At 44.9% G+C, this 22,974-nt stretch overlaps 2 protein-coding genes across 5 annotated transcripts in view; one reads left to right on the forward strand and one right to left on the reverse strand.

Annotated features, from left to right (window-relative positions):
- Positions 1-4,609, reverse strand: part of pcsk7 (proprotein convertase subtilisin/kexin type 7) — a 234,248-nt gene extending 229,639 nt beyond the window's left edge. Inside the window, exon 1 of one of the 2 annotated variants that reach the window (XM_080214647.1) lies at positions 4,502-4,609. The gene's annotated coding sequence lies outside the window, so the exon portion shown is untranslated. Of the gene's footprint in view, positions 1-4,356; positions 4,443-4,501 lie in introns of those variants that run through there. The other variant, XM_080214648.1, reaches the window with a different exon arrangement.
- A 2,469-nt stretch (positions 4,610-7,078) lies between these two features.
- Positions 7,079-22,974, forward strand: part of LOC145359766 (glucose-6-phosphate exchanger SLC37A4-like) — a 36,467-nt gene continuing 20,571 nt past the window's right edge. For 2 of the 3 annotated variants that reach the window (XM_080214543.1, XM_080214546.1), the window contains exons 1-3: positions 7,079-7,307; positions 13,946-14,449; positions 16,904-17,136. In XM_080214543.1, the coding sequence (XP_080070669.1) occupies positions 14,308-14,449; positions 16,904-17,136 (375 nt within the window). In that variant the 5' untranslated portion in view covers positions 7,079-7,307; positions 13,946-14,307. Of the gene's footprint in view, positions 7,374-13,945; positions 14,450-16,903; positions 17,137-22,974 lie in introns of all 3 variants that reach the window. The other variant, XM_080214544.1, reaches the window with a different exon arrangement.

Genomic DNA, 22,974 nt, shown 5'->3' on the forward strand with positions numbered 1-22,974 from the left:
TTGATTCCTAGAATGATGGGCCTTACACCTGAGGAGAAATCGAGTGGGATTCTCTGAGAGAAGAAAGAATTTCTTCACCCAGGAAGTGATCAGTCTCTGGAATTCGCTACCACAGAATGTAGTTGAGGTGAAAATATTGAATGTTTTTAAAAAGCAGTTAAATATAGCACTCGGGGCTGAAGGGCTCAAAAGATGTGGGGGGAAAAGTGGGAACAGGTTACTGAGCTGGATGGTCAGCCATGATCATAACAAATGGTGGAGCAGGTCTGACGGGCTGAATGGCCTACGCCTATTCCTATTTTCCATGTTCCTATGTTAAAATGCAAGCATACTAGAACTTTGGAGTCAAGTGTTTAGAGTATGATGGAAAATAATTTAAGCATCAATTGTCTGAAAATAAAATGTTATAAAAACCAGATAGAGACGTTGCTATTAAGAACTTATAAAATGAGTAGTTACTGTCCTCATGACCTGGTGAGCTTATTTACTAAACAGCTGAACCCGACAAGTTAAGAAGGTTGAAAGTTCAATCACTAAGCTATGCTGGATTAGTTAGATTTGGCTGGGGCAATGTTACATAAAATCAGAATGATTACAGCACAGAAGGTGGCCATTCAGCTCAATGTATCCATGCTGGTTCTCTGTAAGGACAACTCAGCTAGTCCCACGCCCGTGACCTGTTCATTTCCTCACACCAGATAATTACCCTGGAAAAGCTACAACTGAATCGGATTCCACCAAGTCTCAGGCAATCCAATCCGGATCCTAGCCCCTCACTGCTTTTCCCTTTTCTAACCTTAAATTCTTTTGCCAGCCTAGTTGCATTGGCGCCTTCTGGCTCTCAATTCTTCTGCCAACAGGGCAGTTTCTCTCCATCTACTCTGTTCTGACCCCCTTATGATCCTGAGCACCTCTATCAAATCTCCTCTCGAGCTTCTCTGCTCTAGCCCTGGCTTCATCAATGATGGCCAGCACAGATATGATGGGCCAAAGGGCCTCTTTTGGAGCTGTAAAACCCTATGAAACTAATCTGTCCACATAAATGTCAACACTACAAATGCTGGGTTAATGATGGGAGAAAACTACAAACATCAATCTCTAGCGATTCTCACTGGAAAGATACATTTGGACGAGAATGGAATCGAGATAATGGTGCTATCTCAATGATACAATATCCTGTTTAACACTCCCCATCGATCACACATTTCGACTTGAGCAAGAAGGTCACCAGACAGTAACCAACACCTACTGGATCAAACCACACCAGGGTGCCAAGTCCTCTGGCAGATGAAGGAAGCAAACTGACAATGTTTAAAGTAAGGCAAGGACCTTAAAAGAAATAAACTAAATTTATATGGTATCTTTCACAACCTCATCACGTCCCAAAGGGCTTTACAGCCAATTAAATACTTCAGGAAAAGATGCCATGTTGAGAAACACAGTTAGTGACTTACACAGCAAAGATCTGATAAACAGCAATTAAATACATAACCAGATAGTATGTTCAATGATGCTTGTTGAGGCACAAATATTGGCCAGGACACGAAAGGTAACTCTCCTGCTCTTCTTTCAATCTAAGAGGAGTGACTTGATGCCCCAGCAAGAGCAGCACGGCAGCACAGCGGTTAGCAACACTGCCTCACAGCACAAGGGACCTGGGTTCAATTCCAGCCTTAGGTGACTATGTGGAGTTTGCACGTCCTCACCCTGTCTGCGTGGGTTTCCTCCCACTCCAAAGATGTACAGGTTACGTGGATTGGCCATACTGAATTGCTCTTTACTGTCTAAAGATGTGCCGGTTAGGGAGATTAAATATGTGGGGTTACAGGGTGGGACGGAGGTGGGCCTGGGTGAGATGCTCTGTCAGAGAGTTGCTGCAGACTCAGTGGGCCAAATTATCTCCTTCTGCACCATAAGGAATTCTATGAATCTATGAATAGGACATCACCTCCAATACTGCAGTGCAGAGGTCATGGTGCACTGAACCATCAGCCTAGATTAGGTGGTCAAGCTTCTAGAATGGGACTTGAATCCACAAGGACAAAAAAAAAAGTCTGGAGAATGCAAATTTGAAACAATCACATTGCCTTGTTCTGCTGTCCATTGGCTCTAGAGGTTATTCCATTATAAAGAGTGGGGATGGATGACAAAATTCTGTAAAAAAACCAGCAGAATGTGGAAGATAGAAGGCAAACTGACACAGAGCACAATCCACAGATCAAGGCAGTAAGGATGGAGTTTGTCAGATAAGAGATTAATGGCTTGTAAATGTTCAGTAAAAAAATTCAAATGCGGCTTACCAGAGGGGCAAGCTAGTAGAAAGGAAATACCTGCTAAAAAAGTGTTAATATGCACCATAAAACTATGCGTCATGCCATTTAAGTAAGTGAAACAAGAAATGTGTTGTAGAGATGTAACCAAAAGAAAGAAAAAGTGAGAGGGGATCACATAGGAAACTAATGCAAATTCGAGCACATTTAGCACAAGAACTTATCAACTTCTCCAAATGTATTTTTGCAACAACAGCTTGTATAGCACATTTAATAGAACAAAACATTCCTGCTTCACTGGAGTGCAATAAAACAAGCATGGCACTGATCCAGGCAAGGAAATATTAAGGCAGATGGTCAAAATTCTGATCAGAAGTAGTTTTCAAGAAACCGCTTAAAAAATGGAAAGTGAGTTGGAGAGAAAGGGAGTTTCACAGTGACACAGTGGTTAGCACTGTTGTATCACCCCACCAGGGACCCAGGTCCGATTCTCACTATCTATGCAGAATTTGCATAGTCTCCCTGTGTCTGCGTGGGTTTCCTCTGGGCGCTCCAGTTTCCTCCCACAGTCCGAAAGATGTGCTGGTTAGGCGCATTGGCCATGCTAAATTCTCTCTGTGTACCCAAACAGGCGCCGGAGTATGGCACGACTCAGGGGATTTCACAGTAACTTCATTGCAGTGTTAATATAAGCCTACTTGTGACTAATAACAAAGAAAAAAGGATGTGGGGAGACAACATTGTTGGGGCATAACAGAGGTATATTACTCAAAAACAACATGTTTGTAATGCCTTTAATATAATAAACATTCTAAGATGCCTCAAAACAGAACATTACAGCCAAAATGTGTCACAGAGCGACAAAAAGGGGACATTAGGACAAATGACCAAAAGTTTGGTAACAGAGGTAGATCGTAAGGTGGGAAGGGAGATGGAGATGTTTAGGATGGGAATTCCTGGAGCCCAGGCAGCTGAAGACATGACTGCCAATGGTGGAGCAATTAGAATTTTGGCTCAAGAGATGAAAGACCTTTTACAACCACCGTATTTAATAGTACAAGAGTTGGAAATCATTTAACCCAGCACCTGTTCACTGTTTTAGTTTCCTGCAAATTTTTGCATGAGAATTTTGTTTTTTAAACAAAGCACAAGTTGGAGAGAATTTACAGAATCATTTCACGCAAAGCAAAATCGATGTATTCAAATTTAGTCAGCTTCATTGAACTTTCCGACCAGGCAGTGTCCCGGTGTACTGCAATGAAATAACTGGTGCTTGAGAGCAAGTGCTCTCCTGGTCCAACTAGGGAGAGAAAGCAAAGCAACACAGGATTTAAAAAAAAACAAGCTTACTGACAGTCAGAACAGTTTAAAGTTTATTTCTTAGTCACAAGTAAGGCTTACATTAACACTGCAATGAAGTTACTGTGAAATTCCCCTAGTCACCACACTCCGGTGTCTGTTCAGGTCAATGCACCTAACCAGCACGTCTTTCCAGATGTGGGAGGAAACTGGGGCACCAGGAGGAACCTCTTACAGGGAGAACGGCAAACTCCACACAAACAGTGACCCAAGCCAGGAATCAAACCCGAGTCCCTGGCACTGTGAAGCAACAGTGCTAACCACCGTGCCACCGTACTCCTGCTTTGTTACAGCAGCAAAGTAGAAATGTGAACAGTTCAAAATTTGCTCTCTAATAAGAGTGACAGTCAAGCAATAGGAGGTGATCTGAATTACCAAATTCATGAGCAAGGGGGAAGAGAAGATTGGGCAAAACACAATACAGGAATCATGAATAGTTATTATTGCCATTTAAATCTTACTACTAATTGTACTTACACAATGCAATCATCCCTATGCCATGTACTGACCTCCCCAAACACTAAAAAGTCACAAGACTGTACAATTACAGCTTCCCACATGTCACGCACCAGCAACTGTGTCTCTTTATTGACATGAGGCAAGTCTGACCCTCAGTTACCATCCAGCTGAGCCTGATGTCGGTTGGAAACTTTCCAGCAATTGTGAACTTTAATTGCAAAACAGAAGAAAGAAAATCTCGGACTGGTAAGCTCCGAGTGCCACTTACCTGCCTTTTTGACTTCTGCATTGAGGTCGATCAATGGCAAGTTCAGCTCCTTTCTGGAATGTCAGGAAAAGGGAGGGGGGGTGTGTGGGACAAGAGCTGGAGTGCTGGCAGGTTGCACCTGCAGTAAGAGGGGGAAGAGACTCACCTGGAACTGAGCAGTGCAAGGTTCATCTGTTCCCCGTGCCTCTGGCTGCTTTAAGGCTCTGTCCCTCTCTTCATTGTGTGGCGATGCGGAAGTCTGTCTTTTTTTTGGCTGCTGTCTGGCCGGCCCTGATGCTCTGCTGACAGCCAACGTCAGTTCCGACCCTGCCCGGAGTTACCTATGTTCAAATGCTCATTTCCGCCAGTAACAAAAAGGGTGGCGGGATCTGTATTTTTAGACCTCTCATTCTCAGGCACAGATGGACAATAATACATTGTATGGGCATGCAGAATTTAATAGCAATGCTGTGTGGGGTTGCTCAGTGAGTTTGATGGCAGTGCTGTGTGGGGTTGCTCAGTGAGTTTGATGGCAGTGCTGTGTGGGGTTGCTCAGTGAGTTTGATGGCAGTGCTGTGTGGGGTTGCTCAGTGAGTTTGATGGCAGTGCTGTGTGGGGTTGCTCAGTGAGTTTGATGACAGTGCTGTGTGGGGTTACTCAGTGAGTTTGATGGCAGTGCTGTGTGGGGTTGCTCGGTGAGTTTGATGACAGTGCTGTGTGGGGTTACTCAGTGAGTTTGATGGCAGTGCTGTGTGGGGTTGCTCGGTGAGTTTGATGACAGTGCTGTGTGGGGTTACTCAGTGAGTTTGATGGCAGTGCTGTGTGGGGTTGCTCGGTGAGTTTGATGGCAGTGCTGTGTGGGGTTGCTCGGTGAGTTTGATGGCAGTGCTGTGTGGGGTTGCTCGGTGAGTTTGATGGCAGTGCTGTGTGGGGTTGCTCGGTGAGTTTGATGGCAGTGCTGTGTGGGGTTGCTCGGTGAGTTTGATGGCAGTGCTGTGTGGGGTTGCTCAGTGAGTTTGATGGCAGTGCTGTGTGGGGTTACTCAGTGAGTTTGATGGCAGTGCTGTGTGGGGTTGCTCAGTGAGTTTGATGACAGTGCTGTGTGGGGTTGCTCAGTGAGTTTGATGACAGTGCTGTGTGGGGTTGCTCAGTGAGTTTGATGACAGTGCTGTGTGGGGTTGCTCAGTGAGTTTGATGGCAGTGCTGTGTGGGGTTGCTCAGTGAGTTTGATGGCAGTGCTGTGTGGGGTTGCTCAGTGAGTTTGATGACAGTGCTGTGTGGGGTTGCTCAGTGAGTTTGATGACAGTGCTGTGTGGGGTTGCTCAGTGAGTTTGATGGCAGTGCTGTGTGGGGTTGCTCAGTGAGTTTGATGACAGTGCTGTGTGGGGTTGCTCAGTGAGTTTGATGACAGTGCTGTGTGGGGTTGCTCAGTGAGTTTGATGGCAGTGCTGTGTGGGGTTGCTCGGTGAGTTTGATGGCAGTGCTGTGTGGAGTTGCTCAGTGAGTTTGAATTGCAGTGCTGTGTGGAGTTGCTCAGTGAGTTTGATGGCAGTGCTGTGTGGGGTTACTCAGTGAGTTTGATGACAGTGCTGTGTGGAGTTGCTCAGTGAGTTTGATGGCAGTGCTGTGTGGGGTTGCTCAGTGAGTTTGAATTGCAGTGCTGTGTGGAGTTGCTCAGTGAGTTTGATGGCAGTGCTGTGTGGGGTTACTCAGTGAGTTTGATGGCAGTGCTGTGTGGGGTTGCTCAGTGAGTTTGATGACAGTGCTGTGTGGGGTTGCTCAGTGAGTTTGATGACAGTGCTGTGTGGGGTTGCTCAGTGAGTTTGATGGCAGTGCTGTGTGGGGTTGCTCAGTGAGTTTGATGACAGTGCTGTGTGGGGTTGCTCAGTGAGTTTGATGGCAGTGCTGTGTGGGGTTGCTCAGTGAGTTTGATGACAGTGCTGTGTGGGGTTGCTCAGTGAGTTTGATGACAGTGCTGTGTGGGGTTGCTCAGTGAGTTTGATGGCAGTGCTGTGTGGGGTTGCTCAGTGAGTTTGATGACAGTGCTGTGTGGGGTTGCTCAGTGAGTTTGATGGCAGTGCTGTGTGGGGTTGCTCAGTGAGTTTGATGGCAGTGCTGTGTGGGTTTGCTCAGTGAGTTTGATGACAGTGCTGTGTGGGGTTGCTCAGTGAGTTTGATGGCAGTGCTGTGTGGGGTTACTCAGTGAGTTTGATGACAGTGCTGTGTGGGGTTACTCAGTGAGTTTGATGACAGTGCTGTGTGGGGTTGCTCAGTGAGTTTGATGACAGTGCTGTGTGGGGTTGCTCAGTGAGTTTGATGGCAGTGCTGTGTGGGTTTGCTCAGTGAGTTTGATGACAGTGCTGTGTGGGGTTGCTCAGTGAGTTTGATGACAGTGCTGTGTGGGTTTGCTCAGTGAGTTTGATGGCAGTGCTGTGTGGGGTTGCTCAGTGAGTTTGATGGCAGTGCTGTGTGGGTTTGCTCAGTGAGTTTGATGACAGTGCTGTGTGGGGTTGCTCAGTGAGTTTGATGACAGTGCTGTGTGGGGTTGCTCAGTGAGTTTGATGACAGTGCTGTGTGGGTTTGCTCAGTGAGTTTGATGACAGTGCTGTGTGGGGTTGCTCAATGAGGTCTCGCTCCCCTTCCTGCAGCTTCTCTGCAACGTCACCGACAGGAAATTGCCACACCGATGCCGCCCGTAGCCAATCACAACTCGCTCACCCAGATTGATACATCTCCTGTCCAATCAGAGACCGGGAATATGCAGATAAGGCGATCCAGCTTCCGGACATAGAGCCCGCCCATTACCCGAGTGACAGCCGATCTACCCAATTAGCACACCCCCTCCGCAGCGGCCGGCCAATCCGGCAGCGTGGGTGGAGCAGCCTGGCCAGAGGGGACGAGAGGAGCTGCCTGTGCCTGGCTAGGGGTCGGCTGCTTTGACTGAAGTCCTCGGCTCCACAACTTCATTCAAGGTAAGAATAGGTGAGGAAACCTCCCAGAACCGTGCAGAGAGAAAAATCTGGGACTCATGCACGCCGGTAAGTTTTCTGCCATGTAGTCACTAAACTGAACAAATCATTTGTTTTTGCCTCTTTACCTATCTTAAAATAAGTATTTTATTTTATAGGCAGCACTGCAACACTGACCTGACGAGATAGTCACTGATTGTCCTAACATGTGAACAGCAGGCTATTAAAGCTACTTTTCTCACAGATATACTCCTTTATGTTAGTTTTCTATGAACTGTTATTACAATAAATCAGTCTGCACACAAGTAGCAACAGACTTAATGACAGAATTCATTAAATGTTTTTAATGGTTGCATGCATTACATTAATTAATACATAACTAGGGTCATAAATGTGACTTAGCCACCAATAAATCATTCTGGAGAAGCATATTTACCCAAAGGGTGTGGACAAAGACACGATGGCACAGTGGTTAGCACTGCTGCCTCACAACACCAGGGATCCAGGTTCAATTCCTGGCTTGGGTCACTGTCTGTGTGGAGTTTGCACGTTCTCCCTGTGTCTGTGTGTGCTCGCTCAGGGTGCTCTGGTTTCCTCTCTCAGTCCTCCCACTGGTTAGGTAGGTTGGCCATACTAAATTGCCCCTTAGTATCAGGGGACTGGCTATGGTAAATGAATAGTGTTATGGGGGATAGGGCCTGAGTGGGATTGTGATCGGTGCAGCCTCAATGGGCTGAATGGCCTCCTTCTGCACTGTAGGATTCTATGATTCTGGAATGTGGGTACTGCTACCACATAGAATAGTTAAAATAAAAAGACATGGATGATAAATGATGGATGCCATATGAAAACAGTTGTACTGTTCAAAATTGATTATGACAAGTTTAAGTTTGTTTGTTAGTGTCACACTAGGCTTACATTAACAGTGCAATGTAGTTACTGTGAAAATCCCCTGGTCACCATACTCCAGCGCCTGTTAGGGTACACTGGGGGCAAATTTTAACATGGCCAATGCACCTAACCAGCATGGATTTCTGACTGTGGGAGGAAACCGGAGCAGCCGGAAGAAACCCATGCACTCATGGGGAGAACATGTGAACTCTGCACAGACAGTGACCCAAGCCGGGAATCAAACCTGGTGCTGTGAGGCAGCAGTGCTAACCACTGTGCCAACATGACACACAAGTTATTAAGAAAAGTCTGACCAACGTCGAGCTGTTGTCACGACGGGAGCTCTTGCAGAACAAACCAGCACAGAGTTTTCAGTGTTGTACGGTGACTGATCAGTGAGATATCGACTTGAGATAATTAGGTGCAGTGATCACAGAATTGTTACAATGTAGAAGGAGACCGTTTGGCCCATCATGTCTGCACCTGATTGCCAAATGGCCATCATGACCTAGTGGCCTCTCCCCTACCCTTTCCCTGTAACCTCGCACACGGGTTCAATTTAAGTTATCATCTGATACCCTCTTGAATGTCTGTGTCGTTTCCCTGTATTTTTTTCTTAATATGGTGATTTTTGCATCCTTGGGGCACCTGAAAGACCAGGGGTGGGATTTTCTGGTCTGGCTGCAGTGAATGGAGGTTTGTCTGAGCACCAAATTCTCCACCCTGACTTGCAGCGGAGTGTGAACGGCTGGTAAGATTGTACCCCGACATCTCTCCAATTCTGAGACAGAAGATTACCACTTTATTCTCAAGACTTGAGCAGATAGCATAAGCTGACCCCGGTAGCAAGGTGCTACATCATTGGAGGGGGAAAACCCTCTCCCCTTCCCCTGGTTTTGAGAAGTGAACCATGGCATATTTTGAACAGCAGCAATGTTGCTGTTTCCCAATGCCTCTCTGTCAATCAGTTAAAACGATGAGCAGCTTTAAATAGTCACTCATTGCATTGCAGCCTGTTCAACCTTGCTGTGTTTCTCTATATAAAGACAAAATTATTTTCAGTTATTCATTATATATGAAGTTGGGAAACTTGAAAAATGTTAAGGTGCTACATAAATGCAATCTTCCTTGCTCATTCCACAATTAGGCAGTTTTACTTTTAAATGCTTTTTGCTGTGTACTAATACATGTGACAATAATAAATCAAATTGAATTCATGTCGTGGAAATATTAGGGTCCTCTATTTCAGTCATGCACTTTTTCATGTTCTTTTTCTGTGAATTCAAGTAGAAATTGGGCTGACTGGTTCATTTAGCCAACAAGATACAAGTTTTGATCTTCATCAACGCTGGGTTCATGATCCTCAATAGTATATATAGAGGGGCTTTGAAAGCTATAGTGATGTAACCATGGCCTGTTATAAGATGGCAATGAGGAGAGATTGTCTTACACTACATTGTCTAGCCTTTTAAATCATTAGTATGACCTAGATAACAAACCCATATCAGTCACCCTGAAAGCAGAGTTAGACACTCCCTCATTTTCACATTGATTGACGTACAGCAATTCCTCTCTGCTGCTTAACCCTCTCTCCACTACAGAGCCCCAGAGAAATATATCGGATAGGACTGGGAGCTGGTTTACATTCCATTAAGATGATACCTCATTCACTGTGGCTTCCTGTAATACTGTTAAGCATTGAATAACTTTTTACTATCTGTACCTGATTCCAGCATGAAGACACATGAGTTGGGGCTTAGTAGCAATCCAATGTTCCAAAGTAATGTGTCAGTATAAAAAAAACACCTACATTTAGGTAGCACCTTTCACTACCTCTTGATTTTCCAAATCACTTCATAGAACTATAGAGTCCCTACAGTGCAGAAGGAAGCCATTCGGCCCATTAAGCCTGCATTGACGACAACCATCCCACCCAGGCTTTATTGCTGTAACCTTGTGTATTTACCCTGTTAATCCCCTGGTACTAAGGGGCAATTTAGCATGGCCAATCAACCTAACCTGCACATCCCGCACAGTCCAGAGGAAGCTGGAGCACCCAGAGGAAACCCATGCAGACACGGGATGAATGTGTAAACTCCACGCAAACAGTTGCCCAAACCTGGGCCTCTAGCACTAAGCAGCGCTAACCAGTGTACCACTGTGCAGCGGTCAATGGTGCAGTTCTGAAGTGCAGTCACCGCTGTAATGTGGGAAATAATGACTGTTATGATTCTTTAAGTCTTTTGCATTTTAACTTTGCTCTCTGGATGTGTCTAGTTTGGACAGTGGGCAATTTATTTGCACTAACAATTGGAGTTTTGAATGGGGGAGACATTTGTAACTTTTTCTAATTCCTGAATAGTGTAATTGTTTTGCATGCCCTTAGAATCTCTGCAGCATAGAAGGATTTGGCCCATTGAGTCAGTTCCAGCCACAATCCCACCCAGGTCCTATTCCATTAACCCACATGTTTACCCAGCTAATCCCCTGACACAAGGGCCAATTTAGTATGGCCAATCAACATAACCCGCACATCTTTGGTGCAGCTTTTATTTAGTCTTTATTTCCCCCCTACTGAAGGTACTGCCAGGGTTTTTGTTAAAATGGCCATTCCTAGACTGTGAGTATTCTTGGATCATCGAACGGGCCTGATGTTGCCCTCTCCTAGGTGCGTAGTTCCCAGTCTGGAGCTAAAATAACTGTGTTCTGGATTAACCTGTTTGAACATCCCACCTCCTTCTGAAGGAAGGAGGGTATACTCCCTAAAGCAACAGAATCATCAAAAATTCACAGCACAGAAAGAGGCCACTCAGCCCATCGTGTCTGGATTGGCTGAAAAAGGAGCTACCCTGTCTAGTCACACATTACTATATTTGATCCGTAGCCCTGCAGGTTACAACACCTGAAGTGCACATCCAGACACCTTGTAAATGAGTTGAAAGTTCCTGCCTGTGCTACCCTTTCAAGCAATGAGTTCCAGACCCCCACAGGTCCTCTGGGTGAAAAAGTAAAACTCGGGATGTCATAGTGGCATTGTGGTTAGCACTACTGCCTTACAGAACCAGGGATCTGGGTTCAATTCTGGCCTCGGGGGACTGTATGTGGAGTTTGCACATTCTCCTCTTGTCTGCGAGTGTTTCTTCCAGGTCCTCGGGTTTCCTCCTACACTCCAGAGATGTGCGGGTGGGGTTGGATTGGTCATTCTAAATTGCCCCTTAGCATCCAAAAATGTGTCGATTAGGTGGATTAGCCCTGGTGAATGTGCAGGATTAAGGGGATAGGGCAGGGGAGAGGGTCTGAGTAGACTGCTCTGAGTCAGTGCAGACTGGAAGGGCTGAATGGCCTCTTCTGCACTGCAGGGGTTCCATGATTCCTTTGCACAGGGATCCAGATTTAATGATGCCCTTTCTGCTGGAAGTTTATGTCTCGAAGAATCTAAGTTTAACTTTATTAGGGCATTCTTGGGATTCCAGCTCCCTTCTCCTTTGTTCCTTGCCACCAAAATCAGAAGGCACAGAGCAGTTGAAGTATATATTACAGATGCATTTAAGTGGAAGTGAAGTATGCATGTGAGGAGGAAGGAGTAGAGGGTTATGATGAGAAGGTGGTGGTGAGCTGCCTCCTTGAACTGCTGCATTCCAGGTGGCATAGGCGCACCCTATAAGGTGGGAGCTGCAGGATTTTGACCCAGTGACAGTGAAGGAATGGCCGATATATTTCCAAGTCAGGCTGGTGAGTGGCTTGGAGGGGAACTTGCAAATAATTGCATTTCCATGTATCTGCTATCCTTGACTTTCAAGGTGGTAGTGGAGGGTTTGGAAGGTGCAGTCACAATCATTGGGAAAGCCCTGTACGGAATGAAAGAGGTTCTCTCCTGCTGTTTGACGTAAGCAGAGACCCATTCTTGAGGGGAAGGGAGAAATGAAAGTCAAAAAAGCCGAATGTCGGAACAGTATGCACAAAATGTACTTCTGTCCTAGAATCACTGATCAAGGTCATGCAGAAACCTCCATTATTGCAACTACAGCAGAATTCAGCGTGACAGTTGAGCACAGTGTTAAGAATAGTAAGGCACTATAGTTATTACAGAGTGAGATCAAAGCAGCAACTCGTATAACCTGTACTGAGAACATTGTTTTGTGAGTCTCTGCATTTCTTGAAGAAAAGGCCTTTTAAGCATCTTGAATGGTTTTGATAGACCCCTGAAAAGCCTAAGAGGGAATTGCATTTGTACAGCGTCTTGCGTGATTTCAGGATATCCCAGAAGTGCTTTATAAATGCGATAGTTCTGAAGTGCAGTCGTTGTTTTAATTATTGATTGGAATATCACAGAAGGAGAACATTCAAACCATCAGGACTGCTGAATGTAAGAGATGCAACTTGGGGCAAGGGTTCCTGCTCTTAACTCTACAGTCACAGCATGTGGAAAGTGCGCACCGGAAGTGTTCTGAAATGTGTTCTTCTGGTTTGGACACTAGGTGTGGAACTTGGTTCTTAGACAGATTCTGGTATCAGATTTAACACTTGCTCATTAATACCACATCTGAACAGGTTACAGAATAGGCATGCAGTTTCTCAACATGATTCCAACCTTTCCCTCTTGAGTTAAACGTTAGTATATCCTATCTGTTAACCCTGTAGACTACAACAAGTGTGGACAGAATCAGGCTCGTTTCTGATGCAAACTATACTTGAAATCCAGGTTATAGAGGAAATAGACTGAGGATTTCTTAACAGCTGGCCATCAAAGCAACTAATTTTTTTAATACATTTGTGGGATATGGGCGTTGCTGGCTGGCCAGCATTTATTGTCCATCTTTAGTTGCCCTTGGAGGGCAGTTGAGAGTCAACCAGGTTGCTGTGGCACATGTAGGCCAGACCAGGTAAGGATGGCAGATTTCCTTTCTTAAAGGACATTAGTGAACCAGATAGGTTTTTCTAACAATTGGCAGTAATTTCATGGTCATTGTTAGATTCTTAATTCCAGATATTTTTTATTGAATTCAAATTCTACCATCTGCCGTGACGGAATTCGAACCCTAGTCCCCAGAACGTTCACTGAGTTTCTGAATTAATAGTCTAGCGATAAGACCACCTTCCTATGATCTGAATGGAAAACATGTGATACTCTGAGGTTGAGGAGAGGATCAGACTTGTGATGCCCCCTGCAATTAAATCGGGCACAAACTTTCACTTTCTGGCTTCCTCAGCCTGTGTCATTTGGACAAAGTGGCCATAAGCCCTGCCTCCAACGTGTGGAACCACAACTGGGTTGATTTGGATTAGGTGGTGATTGCAAACAATTAATATTGCGGACAAATTGAAAAACATGTGCCTTATCGCAATGGGGGATTGTTACCACTTTAAAAAGCAGGAACCTGGGTCAGTAGCAGCTCCACTTAAAGCTATCAAGATCACTAGTGCAAGTTGGTGCAAAGCAGTTTAGTAAAACACACGATTATTTTGTAATTTACAAAGAGCAGCGAAACTGCTAGCATCCCGATAATGATCCTTATCCAGTGTGTTGTGCTATTTCTCTGTAAAACTTAACAGATACTGAATAAGATGTCAGGAACTGAGCAATATTAAAAAATAAGCTACAACTGAGAGACAGTATTTTAGTTTTCGTCATTGGTCTCTCTTTGACCTATAGTATTCATTTTTATTGATGCTGTGTAATCATTAACAAATTCTTATTTCCACAACTAGAAAAGTACATTCAGCATTTTTTTCTCTTGTTCCACTTTCAGAGTAATGACTCCTTCACTCGGTTGGACCCTCGGTTAATGTTTTGCCAGCATAACAAACAAAAGCTTTCCAAAATTTAATCAACACGCAAAATAAACAAGCGACATCAAAGTGGAGTCAAACAGCAAAGTTAGTTTTTCATCCCTCTGTTATTTCTGAAAACCTCAATGGTCCTACCTCATTTCTTAATCTAAATGTAGTTTACCTAAAACCTCTATCGTCAGACATTAAATGCGCTGTTATCAATCTCGTACGTGCTTGATCTAATCGTCGGGGAAGAGGCCAGTGGCTGTGTAAAAGCTACCACCATCGGATAGTGTCCTGCGTTACCCACTTGGTCAACAGTTGTCAAAAGCTGATCAAAATGGCTTCTTACGGCTACTACAGAATCAGCATCTTCACAGCCATGTTTGTGGGCTACACGCTGTATTACTTCAACAGAAAGACTTTCTCGTTTGTGATGCCCTCTATTATGGAGGAGGTGACCTTGGAAAAGGATGATTTGGGTGAGTACTCAACTTTCTATCTCCCCGATCTGTTAAAAATCCCAAACAGCCCAGTAGTGGTCGTCATAGATATTAGAAGGTTGTTGCAGAAGCAGAAAGAAAGTTTGTTTATTAGTCACAAGTTGGTTTACACTAACGCTGCAATGAAGTTACTGTGAAAATCCCCTCGTTGCCACAGTCTGGCACCTGTTTGGGTACACAGAGAGAAGTTAGCATGGCCCATGCACCTAACCAGCTCGTCTTTCGGACTATGGGAGGAAGCTGGAGGAAACCCACACAGACGGAGGAAGAATGTGCAGACTCCGTAGATAGTGACCCGAGCCGGGAATCGAACCCAGGTCCCTGGTGCTGTGAGACAGCAGTGCTAATCACTATGCCACTTTGCCGCCCCAGGAGTTGGTTTTGATATGGAAAGGGTCACTGACGTGTGATGTTAACTCTGTTTCCCTCTCCACCGATGCTTTCAGACCTGCTGAGTATTCCCAGCATTGTGTGTTCTTGATTTATTTCCGCAGTATTCTTGCTTCTGACCCCAGAGCTGGGTTGCGTTTTTTTTTATTTTCTCCAAGGAATGAATTGGACTGGATATGATCCGACTGGAGTCACTCCTCTGGAGAGGGAGAGGAAAATCCGCCTTTTGTGACTGCTGGAGAAGAGAAAAGTGTTGTTGACACTTGGTTGGCATGGTGACAGTGATTAACATTGCTGCTTCACAACTCCAGCGACCTGAGTTCGATTCCTGGCTTGGGTCACTGTCTCTAGAGTTTACATGTTCTCCCCATGTCTGCGTGGGTTTCCTCTGGGTCCTCCGGTTTCCCCCCACAGTCCAATGATGTGTGGGTTAGGTGCACTGGCCATGCTACATTGCTCATTATTGGCCTGGGATGCATAGATTAAACGGATTAGCGGGATAAATATGTGGGGTTACGGGGATAAGGCCTAGATGGGATTGTTATCGGTGCAGACTCGATGGGCCGAATTGCCTGCTTCTGCGCTGTAGGGATTCTATGATGTGACAATGCCCTTGATTTTAAAGCTACAGTGTAATCTGAAGGAAAAACTTCAGGAAAGGATACAAGAAACAGAGAAAACTTGCACTTAAACTGATGCAATTAATAAAATGTTTTAACATGAAGTAGATCTGAGTGTTGAGTGATTGGTAATGAGGATGTGACCTATTTGCATGCCAGCTGATGGTAGTTCCTATGTTGATGTTCTATTGAAGGTTCGTACCATAACTTTATATTTGTTTGTTCAATGAATAGGGCAATAAAAGGTTTTGGAGGTTTGTTTCTGAGGAAGTACGCATGTTCCTAATTTGCAGGTCTCAAGATTACCCAACAGGAGAGGGGTGATAGAGGAGAGCAGAGAGATCTAATAACTGATATCATGGTGGAAGGTTCTAGGATGAAGAGGAATATCGACTGAATGTTGTTTTGGTGCAGCAATAATTAAAAGTGTGAGAAATGGAAAGGGAGATGACTTGTAGATATTCCAACCCTAAAAGTGTTAAAAACAGTTCAAATCTGACACCCTCTTTATTTATTTATTAGTCACAAGTAGGCTTACATTAACACTGCAACAAAGTTACTGTGAAATTCCCCTAGTCGTCACACTCCATCTCCTGTTTGGGTACACTGAGGGAGAATTTAGTATGGCCAATGCATCCGATCAGCACGTCTTTCAGAGGAAACCCATGCAGACACGGGGAGAATGTGCAGACTTTGCACAGACAGTGACCCAAGCCAGGAATCGAACTCGGGTTTCTGGCACTGAGGCAGCAGTGCCAACCACTGTGCCGTCCTTAAACACCGGCAAACATCACTCCACGCATCTGCCAACTTACAACAACCCACAAAATGACAGGAAAAGTTCGTAATGCTCCTCCACCCACCACTTCATGCTGAACTATTCAGCCCATCCAAGGTATGACTTCCATCAAGAAGTCTGATCTGGTAAAACCCTCCCACGCAAGACTTCAATGCAAATTCCACCTGGACAAATGAATGGGAATCATTGGACATGCCAATCAAATACTTGGTCTCAAACCCACCCCAACAACTGCCTAGTTTCAGCCTTCCAAGGAAAGAGTGGTCCACCCTCAACAGGTTCAAGAGCCACCAAGACCCCTGCTTGGCCAATATCCACAGATGGGGCATTAGTGCCAGCCCTCTTGTGTCCCTGTAGGACAGAGCAGACTGAATTGAGGACTGTCTGCACTCAACAGAGCAGGACCTGAGCAAACTGCTTTGCTTGGGGAGATTGCATTCATTAAATGAAACAGAATAAGGAATCTGAAGAGGCAGTTTAATCAGCCCAGAGACAACACTAATGTCTTGTGTTAAAACATAGGAAAGACATGGGCTTCAGCAGTTGTGCAATGAGAGTGGGGAATTGTACATTCAGACAGCAGCAAAGGTTGTAATCTAATCTGGATTTCTTTTATTCCTGCAGGTCTGATAACCAGTAGCCAGTCGCTAGCCTACGCTATCAGCAAGTTTATCAGTGGAGTCCTGTCTGATCAGATCAGCGCTCGCTTGCTGTTCTGTACAGGATTATTCCTGGTCGGAGTGATAAATATCTTCTTCTCCTGGAGCTCCACCGTCACCGCTTTTGTTGTGCTTTGGTTCTTTAATGGATTGGCACAAGGCTTTGGGTGGCCTCCCTGTGGCAAAATACTGCGCAAGGTACAAAGTCAGCATTCAGTCGCCGTGGTTACTGCTTGGTGGAGATATTTTTTAATTTATACAGCTGAGTGAAGAATGTTTACAGACACTAATACATGCCCGCGGTGTGGCTCTACCTATGCTGGCTTTCCAATATCTCTTCCATTCATTAGAAGAAAATGTAGTGTTTTTCACAATGGGATATCACAGCCAAGTGTAATCATATATTAATCTGTTGTCCGCACAAAGGCAGGTAAGGTCAATTATACCCACTCTGCCACTACCCCTGGCTCAGTGCAATTCAGATGTTTTGATTTTTAATGCCCACGATTACCTTTACACCCAAAACCTCAGGAGGTAGCCAACAATAGGACTTATTTAAAAAACCAGAATCGTGGGTGCTCAGCCAGGTCTGCGATATCCATCTTGTAACTTTACCCCGATGGGATCGCACAGTTTTCTGCTAAGAAAGTCGTAGTGAGCCAATCAATGGCACCGTATGCTGGTGCGATGACATGCCACAAGAGTGCCAGGTTCCAGGCCCATGACAGGGGAATGCCAGCTGCTTAAGTCCTGGCTGTAATACCCATCTGAGGAAACTCCAACATTAGATTAAGGCTTTACCTGCATCCCCACCCCCAACAGTCCTCTTCTCCCCCCACTCAGTTTTTTTTTAATTCACTCTTGGGACATGGGCACACCAGCTGGCCAGCATTTATTGCCCATCCCTAGTTGCCCTTGTTCAGACAGCAGTTGAGAGTCAACCACATTGCTGTGGCTCTGAAGTCACATTTGATTTGATTTATTATTGTCACATGTATGAGTATACAGTGAAAAGTATTGTTTCTGGCCCGCTATATAAAGTTCATGGAGAAGGAAACGAGAGAGTGCAGGATGTAGTGTTATAGTCATAGCCAGGGTGTAGAGAAAGATCAATTTAATGCAAGGTAGGCCCGTTCAAAAGTCTGACAGCAGCAGGGAAGAAACTGTTCTTGACTTGGTTGGAAAGTGACCTCAGACTTTTCCATCTTTTTCCTGATGGAAGAAGATGGAAGAGAGAATGTCCGGCGGGCGTGGGGTCCTTAATTATGCTGGCTGCTTTGCCGCAGCAGCAGGAAATGTAGACTGAGTCTACAGTGGACAGGAGGCTGGTTTGTGTGATGGATTGGGCTTCATTCACGATCTTTTGTCGTTTCTTACAGTCTTGGGCAGAGCAGGAGCCATTCCAAGCTATGATACAACCAGAAAAAATGCTTTTTATGGTGCATCTGTAAATTTTGGTGAAAGTTGTAGCTGACATGCCAAATTTCCTTAGTCTTCTGAGAAAGCAGAGGTGTTGGTGGGCTTTCTTTACTATATTGTTGGCGTGGGGGGACCAGGACAGGTTGTTGTTAATCCAAACTCCTAAAAACTTGAAGCTCTCGACCCTTTCTACTTTGTTTCCATTGATGTAGACAGGGGCATGTTCTCCTTTATGCTTCCTGAAGTTGATAACAATCTCCTTCATTTTGTTGACATTGAGGGAGAGATTATTGTTGCCGCACCAGTTCACCAGGTTCTCTATCTCATTCCTGTACGTGTAGGCCAGACCAAGTAAGGATGGCAAATTTCCTTCCCTAGCAGACATTAGTGAACCAGACTGGTTTTTCTGACAATCGATAATGGTTTCATGGTTATCAGTAGACTTTTAATTCCAGATATTTTTATTGATTTCATTTGATTTGATTTATTAATGTCACATGTATTAGCGCACAGTGGAAAGTATTGGTTCTTGTTTGCTCTGCAAACAAAGCATACCGTTCATAGAGAAGGAAACAAGAGAGCGCAGAATGTAGCGTTATAGTTTTAGCTAGGATGTAGAGAAAGATCAACCTTAATGCAAGGTAGTTCCATACAGAAGTCTGATGACATTGAGTTCCAATTCCACTATCTGCTGTGACATGTCCTCAGGCATTAGCTGAGTTTCTGGATTAATAGTGTAGCGATAATATCACTCAGCCATCACCTCCCCATGGTTGTCAGGTGAGGAAAGATTGGGCAGGTTAGGCTTGTGTCCACTGGCGTTTGAGGCGACTTGATAGAAACAGATAAAATCCTGAGGGATCTTGACAAGGTGATTGTGGAGAGGATGTTTCCTCTTGTGGGCGAACGAGGGGTCACCTTTAAAAATAAGGGGTGTCCTATTTAAATAGAGATGCGGCAAAAAAGAATTCTCTGCTGGTCGTGAGTTTTTGGAACACTGCTTCCATTCCTTTTTTTTTTCAGGAACAGTCTTTAAATATTTTTAAGGCAGAGGCAGTTAGATTCATGGTAAGCAACAGGGCAGTAGGTTTTTGGGGATCGGTAGGATGCAGACTTGAGGCCACTGTCAGATCAGCCAGGCACTAGTTGAATGGCGGAACAGGTTTGAGGGACTGAATGGCCTACTCCTGCTTCTTTCATATGTATGTAATTAAGAAACAGGGAGAATTAGCTTGATGACAAGCGTTAGGGAGCCTTGGGGATGAGAAGAAAAATGATGGAACCAAGCAACCCAGGCTTAGCTGTAGGCCTCTGAGTGAGTAATTCACATTATGCCATTATTAATTAATCAGTCTATCACTGGGATGGGGGTCAGGGGAGATAATGAACAACCGAGATCCCCAGGATCTATAACCTCTTTGTAACTAGCAGGTTGTGTTAGAGAGGTGGCAGTTGTAGAATTGGATTCTGCATGAGACCTAACTAACCATTGAAAGGCCCATGTGACATTGTGGAAAATAATAGTTGGGCTCGAGCAAGTTCCTGCCCGTAACACAATCTCAAGCCTTGGATAATGTCCCATCTGCTTGCAGTTACGTCACCAAGTATTCGGAATTGTGTGATAACCTGGCATGGCTAACCCTCCCGTGGCTGATTCAAAGTGGACTTGTCCCAAGCACGACTTTGACTAACTTGTCAGCGCATTTTAAAAATGCTTGTCAGTGTGTCAGGGCAGCACAGTGATAAAGTGCTTAGCACTGTTGCCTCAATGCCAGGAACCTGGATTCAATTCCCAGCTTAGGTCACTCTCTGTGCAGAGTCTGCACATTCTCCCCATGTCTGCGTGGGTTTCCTTCAAATGCTTCGGTTTCTTCCCACAGTCCAAAGATGTGCGGGTCAGATTGATTAGCCGTGCTAAATTGCCACTTAATGTCAGGGGGACTAGCAGGGTGAATATGTGGGGCTACAGGGATAGGGGCTGGGTGGGATTGTGGTCAGTGCAGACTCAATGGGCCGAATAGCCTCTGTGCACTGTTTGATTCGATAACTTCAAATTGGAGGGAGGACTGCCCACAAACCTTGATACCTCCCTGGGAATAACTCACTATTGAGTAACATCTTGAGTGTCACCATTCACAAATTGCTGATTGCTGCTAGATTAAACTGGAGGAGGCACCTTTTTTTTGGGTGCAATGTCTCAAATCTCACTGTCCAAAAGCCAGAGTTGTCCAAAAATTGGTTATTTTTTAGAATGTGTTGTGTATCAATTTTTAATTAAGTAAAATGTTAAAAACAACTTACCTGGACATTTTGGCTAGGTGCTGCATTGGCACTGTTTGATACCTGACTTAAGTTAAAGTTTATTTACTAGTGTCACAAGTAAGTTTACATTAACACTGCGATGAAGTTACTGTGAAAATCCGTAGTCACCACACTCTAGCGCCTGTTTAGATACGCTGAGTGAGAATTTATCATGGCCAATGCACCTAACCAGCACATCTTTCAGACTGTAGGGGGAGGAACAGGAGGAAACCCACGCAGAAACAAAGAGAATGTGCAAACTCCACACAGACGGTGATCCAAGCCAGGAATCGAACCCAAGTCCCTGGCACCACGGGGCAGCAGTGCCAACCACTGTGCCACCTCACTTGTTGCTTGCTTTGCTGTCTGTGAACCTGTCCAGTCCAACTCTGTGCCCTGAAATCTGGGCACAGCCTCAGTCAGTAGGTTGCTAGTTCTGAGACACTGGGGTAAATTTTTCGATCACGCCCGCCTTGGGAACTGTTGCAGGCAGGACGGACAACTCAATGGACCATTAAAAGGTCCGTTAACCTCGGGTGAGAATTTCCAGTCTCCAGGCAGGCAGGACTGGGGAATCCCACCCGCTGGCTGTACACCTCAGAGGCAGCAGAAGACCTCACCATGACTTAATGTGAAAATAATATTAAGTAAACTGGGTTCAGGGTTAGTTAGAAAGCAAAAACAAATTAACTGATTTTGAGTAAATACCATGTGGAGATGATGCTCGCGGTCTAACAAGGCCCCAGCTTCCATGTCCAGTCTTGGATATTCTTGGTTAGGCCAGAAAGTGAGGCACTCTAACCATATTCCTCACCTCTTTTTAATGAAATCCCTACACTGTGAAGGGAGGCCATTTGGCCCCTTGCATCTGCAGTGACTCTTTGAAAGTGTGTGTTGGCCAGGTCCACACGTTGCACTCTGTGCCTGTAACTCCACGTATTTACCTCACTAATCCCCCTAACCTCCACACCTTGGGACACCAGGGGGAAATTTAGCATAGCCAATCCACATAACCTGCACATCTTTGGGAGAAGACTGGAGCATCCAGAGGAAACCCTCAATCTTTCTCCATCTGTTTCGTGCGGGAGTCCTAATACGAACAGGCATCCGTGCTGTTCCCTGCACCGTGGCACTATATTGCTACCTGATACATCATTATTGCAATTATCACAGCATCGAAATGTCCAGCTAAGAGAAATGTGTCCCAGGCAGCACAGTAGTTAGCACTGCAGCCTCACAGTGCCAGGGACCCGGGTTTGATTCCCAGCTTGGTCACTGTCTGTGTGGAACTTGCACGTTCTCCCCGTGTCTGCGTGGGTTTCCCCCAGGTGCTCCGGTTTCCTCCCAAAAGACATGCTGGTTAGGTGCATTAGCCATGCTAAATTCTCCCTCAGTATACCCAAACAGGCACTGAATGTGGAAACTGGGAGATTTTCACAAACTTCCTTGCGGTGTTAATGTAAGCCTACTTGTGACACCAATAAATAAACAAAAAAAAGGGTGTGTCAGATTTGAACTGTTTTCAACACTATTAGGGTTAGAATATCGACAAGTTACCTTCCTTTCTAGTTTTCACCCTGTATCAATTATCACTGTACCAAACAACTTTACATTGATTGGGACTGTGCAAAGTCGACAATGTAGGAACTTGAAAATTGCAGTCGAGATGCCTTCGCCTACTTTTATTTTCCATGTTGCTAACCTTGTGCTTGCTTTTTTTAAAGCCAAATGTGTAGGTTGTATAATTCTAAATTATATGGAACAGTGATTAGGCACCGTGCTTTCTATAACCCAGGCCATTTAATTTTGGCATAGTTAGCGCATTCTGTGGCTGACTCTACAGTTCAGGCTGGAGTTCAGGTCGTGACATTTGGTGTTGCAGTATTTTTAGAGCGAGGCTGAGTTGCACATTCTGTGGCTGTTGCAGGGATATTACTTTACTCGTTGCAGCGTGAGCTGGGTACTTTCTGGTTGTTTGCCAGGCTGTTGGCATTTGCCATTCCCCCCCAGTGACACAAGCCTGCATTCTGAAGCCAAACACCCAACCAAAAGCATGGCACACCTCAACACTCTCAAATTTGATTGATGGGGTTCCGGTTGTTTGCAATAATTACCCAGTTATAAATCAAACTGGGTTCTACAGGACATGACCACCCGTGAAGAATGAACGTTCTTCTTTTAATGGTGGATTCAAACATTTTATGAACCGTTAAAGTCAGAAAGATTAAAAAAAGGAAAGTGTCAGTCAACGGTAATTAACAGTTAGAGGAGAAAGTTTATTCTTGGAACAGGCTGGCGGTAGCCCTGATGGGGAAA

The sequence above is a fragment of the Carcharhinus amblyrhynchos genome, chromosome 29, assembly GCF_965287045.1.
Source record: "Carcharhinus amblyrhynchos chromosome 29, sCarAmb.v2.hapA, whole genome shotgun sequence".
Lineage (NCBI taxonomy): Eukaryota > Metazoa > Chordata > Chondrichthyes > Carcharhiniformes > Carcharhinidae > Carcharhinus > Carcharhinus amblyrhynchos.